Source organism: Camelina sativa, chromosome 4 (assembly GCF_000633955.1).
Source record: "Camelina sativa cultivar DH55 chromosome 4, Cs, whole genome shotgun sequence".
Classification (NCBI taxonomy): Eukaryota; Viridiplantae; Streptophyta; class Magnoliopsida; order Brassicales; family Brassicaceae; genus Camelina; species Camelina sativa.
The window spans coordinates 28,952,380-28,961,776 of record NC_025688.1 but is presented as its reverse complement, the minus strand read 5'-3'; the positions used below and the strand labels follow the sequence as shown (position 1 = coordinate 28,961,776).

Genomic DNA, 9,397 nt, shown 5'->3' with positions numbered 1-9,397 from the left:
GCTTCTCGTGCAGACATGTTCTCTGCTCGGAGCTTATCGTTCTCTTGCCTCAATAAAGAGTTTTCATGGCGCTCAATTTGCGTCTACCGGAAAACAAACAATATATAAGAAAATATATATTTTTTTGAGTAAGGGAAGTGAGGAAGCAAAACAAACCTTCATCTGAGTACGGCGGTTTTGGAACCAGAACTTGACTTGTCGAGAATCCAAGTTAAGCCGACGGCTAAGATCTAGCCGTTGTTTCTCATCGGGATGAGGACACTCCTTGAAAACCCTAAAACAAAATCGACGACGACGGTTGAAATTTCTATGATTAATTCATTTAATTTAATAAAAAGTGATTTATGGATATAGAATTAAAAAAGGGATTTATGGAGTAATAAAATTACAATTCGAGTTCTTGAATTTGTTGAGGAGTATGTCGGTGGTAACGTTTCTTCTTTTTCAAAGGTCTATCAGAAGCGTCAAAGTCATCGTCGCCGGAGAGTGCTTCGGCGTTATCGCTTCCAGATCTGCTCTCCGGACTTCTCCGACTAACACTCACCTCGAAACTCTCGCCGGTTCTTGTGGCTTCTCCATTCGTTTGCTGCTGGAGGAAATTATAAACGTTTGAGATCGACAAAACAAAACCCATTCATATAATATTTAACTTAAAATCGCTACAAAGAAAAAAGAAGTTGAAACCGTACGAGGCCAAGAGAGAGACGGGGAGAAGAGAATATAGATTTAACGAGACCACCGGACATAGCGGCGGAAGAGAAATCGTTTCCACCACCGGAGGAATTGTCGTCGTCGTGATGGAGAAAACCGCTAAAATTCATTTTTAAAAACCAAGAAAACAGCTGATGTATAGATGATACATAATCCACAAATCTCTACTCTTATAAATTAAAATCCGTAACGGATGAAGTTTTTTTTGTAGCTTCGGTGCATGTTCATGGAAGAAGACGAAAAAGTGGTTTCAGATTTGTTCAGACAGAGAAAGAAGAGATGTGGAGTCTTCGAAGCCTTACAAAAGTACAGCCAACAACAGTTTGGTTGACTCTTCAGTGTCTCCTTAACCTTTTTTTCCTCTTTCCCATCTTAATAAAAGTCCACTCGAATGTGGCAATTACGGTCTTGCCCTTCTCTGGACAATTCACACTATTATTTTTATTAGCTTCAGACTAATATGGAGTTATGGACCATCTATGTATGGTCCCGGAAGCTAGTAATTAGTAAATTCCTTTTCACTTTGACGACATTTCTGTCCCTTATTATTAGTATATATATTATTTTTTTGCGAAATTTTATGACTTTTACTTTGATAGTAATTTTATATTTAGACAAGATTTTTGTTAGAAAGGCTAATAATAGTAAACTGGTGAAAAAAGGGTAAGTAAAAGGTAGAGATGGGTTGTTGTAAACTTAATATTACATGGCCCATATTCGGAATTGAATACTACTATAAGAGTTATTGCGATATAACCTAAGAATCAATAATTGAATGATTGGAAAGTAATGGACGTGAAAAGCTGTCGAAATGAACTGCTTCATTTATAACATATGCTTTTCTTTACTTACTCGAAGTACAGAAACCAAAAGGCCGGCAGAAAAAAGGTAGCCTTCACACCGAGAAAGGCAAAACAATATTGTTCATAAGTATCATATCTTCCAAGATGATTACTCTCACCTGTTACATTATTAGTATATCACAGCTTCAAATGAACAATTTAAGAAGATTTTCTCACTATTTTATTGGGAAATTTGACTTACGAAAATTTGACTATGACTTTACGAAGATTTGCATACGAAGTATATATTTAACAAGATCTGTTATACCACTGGTGAAAATATACTTTTCCGAAACGTTGGAAAAATTTTAATAGTAAAAATCGAGTTTCATACTGTGTATCACAAACAATCTTCCTTTGATAATAAATAGTGAAAAAGTCTGTAACAATAAATATTTTGGTACCCAAATCAACGACAAAAGAAAAGTCGTCCAAATACTAATGAAACTATGAAACTCAAAATAGTACATAAAGGTTTATAATGAAATGTAGATGTCATATGGTTAAATATGAAGAAACTACTCTTGACATAATAAAAATCAAAAGTTCACACTTACTACAGTCAACATGCATGTTGTCAAACAAATCATAGGTTAATGTCATTACTACTAGTTAGTACTTACTACTTACTAACTAAGCTCTCGTGATGGGTTAATGGCTTAATGCCATGATACTACTCGTCGTTTTATCTAAGGATTTGAGTTTGGATTGGCACTGGAAAATGAAAAGCGAATACCAAACTCACATCTGAAGTTGAAAGTCATTACTATATGTAGTATAAATTCTCAAAAAGTTTTGAGGGCTGCAATCAGAGAAGACATTCGAATATGAGATGATAATAATAACAACCCAAATTGTTTAACACATTCCAAATACCATAAAATTCTTAATTAACGTAGTGGGACAAAGTTTACACAAGCTTACCAAGTTTTTATCCTACAAAACATAGTTGGGTACGTGCATACGTATACGTACTCAGTCTTATGATTTATACGATGAGGTACAAATCGATCTCGTAAACTATTTTTTTGTTTATTTCTTATAATAAGAATAATGACAACAATCATTGAGAATTAATTGTTGTAAATAAAAAAAAATCAAAACCAAAACCAAAAAGCATAACATTGTAAGAAAAAGAAAGGAAAAAAAAAATCTCAAAATCATGAGAGGGCACTAGTATTGTTTTTATCTTCCTCAGGAGCAGCAACGGTCCAGTATTGTTTCACCGCATAGTAAATCTTCTCTCTTTCATGAGGACCCTTCTCGTGGTCAGCAATTCTACCTTCCCATTGTAATCCTTTGGTTAATTCCTTAACCTTGATCAAGATGTCCACGTCATCTCTTATTATCACTCCACCACCCGGTCTAAGAATCCGGTCCATCTCCAACAATATCTTCTCCGGTTCACATTTACCTTGGTACAATGTGAAAACCGAGTCAGCGTGGATGAAATCATACGTTCTTGGATACGTCGACATCGCTTCACACCTAATGAAAAGAAGAAAAACCGGATTAAACCATAACTTCCAGAAAGAAAATTCCGGTTTAGTTTAAGTTCGGTTTATGCTTACCAGTTTTGATACGTTCCGATGAGACCACGCTCGTAAATGACACCGAGAGTATTGAGCTTAGCCTCGACCGGGACTACGTTCATGACCCAGACTGGATCATCAGCTAGAGCCGCCGCGAAACCACCGAGATAAGCGTTCATGTCAACTAAGTTTCTGTATCTCCCGCTTTCACCCAACTGGTAGTCTAATTTCTTGTAATAAGAAACTCTCTGTTTCCACAGTTTCGTGTTATCCAAGAAAGCTTCAGGTGTGATCTCTTCCAGATCGCCTTTGTTTACTCTCGGAGGAACCGCGTATAACCTAGCCGGCCACTTCTCTAACTTTCCACCAGCCACCGTCTTAAGATCCTCCGCCTCATCAACTTCAGGTAATGGCGTCAAACAAGAATCCATCTTCGTATACCTGAATCATTCGAATTTTTTTAGCCAAATTTTAAACTACTTATAAATTTTAGATATAGAAGCTGATTGATTGATTACCAGGCCATGTCGGGATCTTGATCATGACGACAAAACTCCGGATTCTTCAAGAGCTGTCTGGTTTGCTTACAGTGAATGTGGTTTAAGGGTTTTTGCCAAATAGCAAGATCATCTCTCTGAACAACTTTCTTCCAACACAAGTTTCTCGCGACCTTCTCGATCTGAGTCTGCTCTGCATTCAAATCATCCATCGTCCTTTCCCATCCTTTCCAACGTTGCTGCCAATTAATTGGCGGTCCAGAAAGTATCCAATACCCTCCTGGTCTTAAAACTCTATCCACCTCCATCAAGTAAGCCCCATCTGAAACACAACACAAAAGTGTTATTTATTACAACTCAAAAAGGGAGTGAGTTCGAACTTGTTTAGGGTTTAGAGTCGAACCATTTTGGCCCCAAGGGATAAGGCAACGAGAGCAATGTGCTAAGTCAAAGGCTCTAGAAGGGTACGGTAAGCGGATTGTAGCCATGATTCCGATCATCGCCGGCACGCCACGCTCGAGTGCGAACTGGACCTGAGCTTCGTGTGTGTCCCTTGGTGCAAATGACATCGTTGTAATGTTTCTTGATAAAAGATACGCACCGAAACTTGCCACCTGTAAAACCAAAGACACATTTGATTGGTCATATATACCAACAAAAGTTAGAAAACTAAGGCAAATTAAAAATAAAGTCAATCTAAGAGAAACAAAAAATTCTTCATTGTGACTCTTTTGTTACAAATTTTATTTTTTCAACTTTACAGGTTTAGCAGTAAAGTATGAGTAGGTCAATAGCGACATTATACGTTTAGGTGAGTTAGCGGGTATCACTCAGAAACCGAAGATGTTGAAAAAAGCAATATGTTTTATTTTCTAATCTAGTATGAATTCCAAAATGGTGATGCACTAATCAAATGAAATTAGACTAGATATGACTAGATTAAGGATATGCATGAATATATCTTGTTAGTTTAAAATGGACGTCCCAACAGATTTATTCGATTTTAACAGATTGGTGACAGAGAAAATCTTATTTAATTTTCTTTAATTTTTGATTATAAAAATAAAAAATGATCGAACCGGGTGGTTCGGTTTAATCGGAGGGAAGAGAAATTGAAAACGTACCCCGCAACCGGTATCGATGGCTGTACGGATAGAGCCGCCGCTGAGATCAATCAACCGTCCGATATCGTCAAGGTAAGCATCAGCGCCACGTGGAAACATCGTACCGCCACCAGGGAACCAAAACCGGTCATTCTCGTACCGAACCCAATTCTGATTCTTCTTCTCAATAGTAAGCTCCGTGTGAGGCACATTAGCGAACCACGCCACGTCACGGCTCTCCGGCCACCGGAAAGGCGTTTTGTAACCGTACGGCGCCGGAATTCGACATTTCAAGATTTCTTCTCTCTCGGGACAATGCCTTTGCCTGTACTCCAGCCTCTCTCTCGGGAACTTCAACGATCGCTTCGCGTCTTCGCAAGGCGTGTGCTCGCTCAGCTCGGCGCCGCACGACGGGAAACTCACGGCGGTTTCCTTCACCGGAGGCGGATCTTGAATGTTGTGGTGCGCGTCGAAGTCGAGATCTTTCGTGGAACTTGGTTTGGTGAACGTCTCGCACGGTGTACCGTCTGAATCATCGAAGGCGGCGCGTGGATTCGGCACCGTGTTTTGCCAAACACCGAGAAGGTAACTCCCGAGGCAGAGAAGCGCCACTAGGGTTACGTAGTAAAGATTCGACTTCTTAGACCGAGATGACATTCTTGTAAATAGATTCATCTCTTTGGGGAAAAAAAAACGATCAATCAAATGGATGAAATCAAAATATTTATGTAAACACAAACGACGTCGACGAGAGCCGAATTGAATGTGTGACGAGTGAAGTTTTCAAGGGGTTGATATGAAGTGGTTCGAGGGTGTAATATAAAGGGAGAGGAGAGAAAAAAAAAAAATAAGAGCGAGTGTTCGGTACGCGCATTAAGGTCAAAGGGTCAATGAGGTTTTTTTATAATGGTGTATCGTTCGTGAGAGATTAGGCTTAAACGTGCGAGCTTGTTATAGGCAACAACAATGGGGGAATTATTTTGTTCACAATATTATTCTTTTCCAATTTCATCAAATGATTAGATTTAGTTTTGGGAAATTGTGGATTGTGTATATATTCATGCATTGTTTTTATGAGCAATATATCTTTTAGCTTTTGGAAGAGTTTTTAATGTTTTGTATCAAAGTTTTCCTTATAACTTGTGTTAATCTTACCAATTTTTTTTATAGAAAGGAATCCGTGTATGTGAGAAAGTGCACGCTGCGATGAAGCGCGTGAATTTTGATATCATAGGTGAGAGCCGAGAGGGGTCCGTTTGGGTCCTTTGGATGCAAAGAGACGCAATCCCAATTGCACTTTTCACCGGTACAAACCAATTTTATTACTTAACCGAAGCACTTTTTGGATGAATGTCCCGGTTCATATGCACTGTTTTTACAAAAAAAGCCTACACTGAGATTCTTCTTTTGCTCTGTATATACGCCAGTTATGGGAATGTAGTTTGCACTTTTTTGGGGGCCAGAGGCGTTTAAAACATTGCGGGGTTGTGAAGAAAAGCCCGAATAAGCAATGTTTTTAGTTCAAAAACATTGGAATCGTAAAACAATGTAGTAAGAAGAGTTTGGTTTGCCTTTGTAAACAAAATGCTGATATCCAAACAACATTATGTTATGTACCTTAGGTTTAAACCAATGCCCCATGGCATTGGACTGGGACATTTGAAACGAATGGAATTTAACCGATCTATCCTGGTTGGTACGTGTTTTTTTTTTGGGTGAGAATTCTCATGTTTAAAATAAACAATATTTAAACCAAAATTACACTTGAGTCCCATTCCAATAAAAGTTACAATAGATCTTTAATGATAAGTTGTTAAGATTACCGAAGTAAAATAGTTGATTTCTTATGATTTAAAGTAGACTTTAATCTAAAACTAAATTGAGCAAAGGTAACAGAAAAAACAAAGTAAACCTAAAATTTCCGAATCAAAATCCCGTAGTCTTTATCCTTGCATGGCCTATCAACTTTCAAAATATTTATTAGAAAAATTCCAAAGATATTTAGTTTTAATATATAAAATTATCCTTCATTGTAAAATGAGCGTTCCACGATGCCTGGATCACTCCCAAGTTGTAGTTTTACAGTTGGACTTTTGCTCTAGTTTTTTGCTTATCTCCAGTATTTATTTATGGCTAAGCAAAATAATGCAATAATAAAACTGCTTGTGTATCAGGAACCAGAGGCATAAACATATTTATTAAAATCATCATTCCTGCAAATATGTTTTTTTTTTTTTTTCTTTCCTATAAGATAGTAACAGCAGCAAATTTCTTAACAAAAGACCAACATAATTAAACTTTCTGAAATGAGTTTCTCCTTAACACCAGCTTCCTCGATCGACTTCAGGGTGTTTTGGAACCAACTGAAGAAGAGCGGCTATTACAACAATGTCAATAGGCCATAGCTGATTTGATCAAAGCAAGTGACCTCTCGTTTGTTTTTTTAAGCTTAGCACGATGATATATAGTCCTCATCCTACAATTTGATAAACAGGAATTTGAGTTGCTTATAATAAGATTTTATAGAGTTTGAAGATTATATTCTTGATAAAAGGAGAGAGAACTTTACTTGTTACCATTCTTGAGTTGAGTCGATCTTGTTCATTGATGAAGAAAGGCCTTCCAATCTCACCAATCTAATAACCGTGAAAACCGATAAATAAGTTGCCAAAAAAGGTAAGGTAACATGATGAATCCACACATACTTATACTACCTCCTCTAGTTGACACACATATACACCATACTTGTAGACATCATTATATATATCCTAGGACTTACATTAGCCACTCTCTACGATGTTGGAACACCAACTCCTCCATAATTCACTCTTATACAACAACTCTAGTTAATCTTACTAGAAAACAGAAGCCCAGTTTCATATTTCTTGTTGACTTGTTCTCTTCTTTGTCGTTGACCTTTCTTGACGACAACAACAACTTATTCTTCTTCCTTCAGTCCTTGCTTCTTCCTCGCTTCTTCTTCATCAAAGGTTCAATGCAACATATATGTATGTACTAATGTACCTTGGAAAAATAAATGTAAATTAATACGAGGGAAATTAGATATCTTGCAAAATATCAATCTGATGAGATAATTTGACATTTTAAGTATCGTTTTATTGTATACTAGGGATTGGACCCGCACATATGTGCGGAGTTAATTTAAAAAAAACTAAATTTGCAATTAGATTTGGACTATGCAGAGTTACATTTGTTAACATTCATAATCCAACTTTGTACCAATTTATTTTTAGTTTGGTTTAGAAAAGAAGATGATTTTAAGTACATTAGAAAATAGTAAGAGAAAGATAGTATATATGTTTATGTCTATTTCGGGAACCCGTCTTATCTCATATACCGTAGTTTTAATCCTATTTTATCAATTTAGGATTGTATATTTTAGTCCAACAAATAAGAAAGTAGGTAAAAGATTCACATCCACATAACATATTATTTATAAATATAATTATTTGGTATAGCATTTATAACATAAACTTATATTGGTTTACCTTCATCAAATTTCTAAACGTTTGAAATAATAACCGCTTCACCATAAAATTTGGATTCACATGAAATTTAATTCAACTATCATAATTTTATAATCCCATCTTGATATATTTATTTCTTGTTGAAACTCCATAAGCCCCCAAATATATTTGCCTTTATTTATAAGGAGTAGAAATGTGTCCAACAATTTTAACAAAAAAATCTTAACAAAATATTTGATATCACCATTCAATATCTTAATTGTTTGTCTAAATATATTTATTGTTTGTTTCCAAATTCAAAAAGAATTATTTCTGTATATACATGATTTATATAATTAATGATTAAATTACGCTAATATTCTCCCATTTCTCCGTTTTTAGGTAATTCAAATGGATAAAGATATGGGAAAGTCTCATAACATATTTCCATATTTTTTATTCTCATTAATATTTTCATTTTACATATTAGAAAGATAACAAAATTGATGATAAATGTTTTAATATAATTATAGAGTTTTCGTTTTTGTATAGCTATATATATTTAAAATTTATTTTTTATCTTTTACAAAATATTTAATTAATTTCAAATAATTAGCATCCAAAATATTTAGCATCCAAATTAGCAGTTCAACTAATTAACTCTGTTTTTAGGTAATTACAAAATATTAGATAATTAATTAATTGAAATTTATATAACTATATGTAAATAGTTAATTTAGAATATACTGTTTTAATATTTAATTTTGAATATACTTTTTTAATATTTAATTTAGAAAAATATTTGAAAACAATATATTCGAAATTATTTATTTATGTGTTATAATCATATCCAAAATTAGATCCGAAATTTAAGTATCCTTCCTTATAACTAATTATGAAAAGAGGTAATCATTTATTTCTTTTATAATTGTTACCATTATTTTAGGAAGTTATATTTTTTTTATAAAAAAAAATTATGTATGCAAATTATTCTGTTTGACAACATGGATATATGTTATGTTTTTTTATTTTTTTATCCCTATTTAATAGTATAGATTCCAACCAAACCGAATAAAAAAGATTTATCCAAAACATTCAAACCGATTGAATAATTAAAATACCGGTTCCAAACTAAAATTATAAAATACCGAATACACGTAAATAATTAAGATGAACAAAAAATATAGATCGGCTCTGTATCAAGAAGGGAATCTAGCATATCAATACTCGAAGCCTCTTTAGGCT

General features: G+C 34.8%; 2 protein-coding genes across 2 annotated transcripts in view; both read right to left on the bottom strand.

Moving 5' to 3' along the window:
• Nucleotides 1-1,043, bottom strand: part of LOC104784430 (homeobox-leucine zipper protein HDG1-like) — a 1,131-nt gene extending 88 nt beyond the window's left edge. Inside the window, exons 1-4 of the mRNA XM_010509458.2 lie at nucleotides 690-1,043; nucleotides 390-589; nucleotides 157-274; nucleotides 3-83 (exon numbers count right to left, since the gene is read on the bottom strand). Of these exons, the coding sequence (XP_010507760.1) occupies nucleotides 3-83; nucleotides 157-274; nucleotides 390-589; nucleotides 690-821 (531 nt within the window). The 5' untranslated portion in view covers nucleotides 822-1,043. The remainder of the gene's footprint in view (nucleotides 1-2; nucleotides 84-156; nucleotides 275-389; nucleotides 590-689) is intronic.
• LOC104783148 (probable methyltransferase PMT16) lies at nucleotides 2,565-5,360 on the bottom strand. Its single transcript, XM_010508250.2, has 5 exons — nucleotides 4,707-5,360; nucleotides 3,986-4,196; nucleotides 3,604-3,904; nucleotides 3,125-3,526; nucleotides 2,565-3,041 (listed from the first exon to the last, which is right to left on the bottom strand). The coding sequence occupies exons 1-5, from the start codon at nucleotides 5,358-5,360 to the stop codon at nucleotides 2,714-2,716; spliced, it is 1,896 nt and encodes a 631-aa protein (XP_010506552.1). The 3' UTR covers nucleotides 2,565-2,713.

Coding starts and splice junctions, on each gene's coding strand:
- LOC104783148 (XM_010508250.2), bottom strand. CDS start 5,360: ATGAATCTATTTACAAGAATGTCATCTCGGTCTAAGAAGTCGAATCTT. Junction 3,905..3,985: donor TATCCCTTGGGGCCAAAATG/GTTCGACTCTAA, acceptor GTTGTGTTTCAG/ATGGGGCTTACTTGATGGAG. Junction 3,042..3,124: donor ATCGGAACGTATCAAAACTG/GTAAGCATAAAC, acceptor TCTTTTCATTAG/GTGTGAAGCGATGTCGACGT.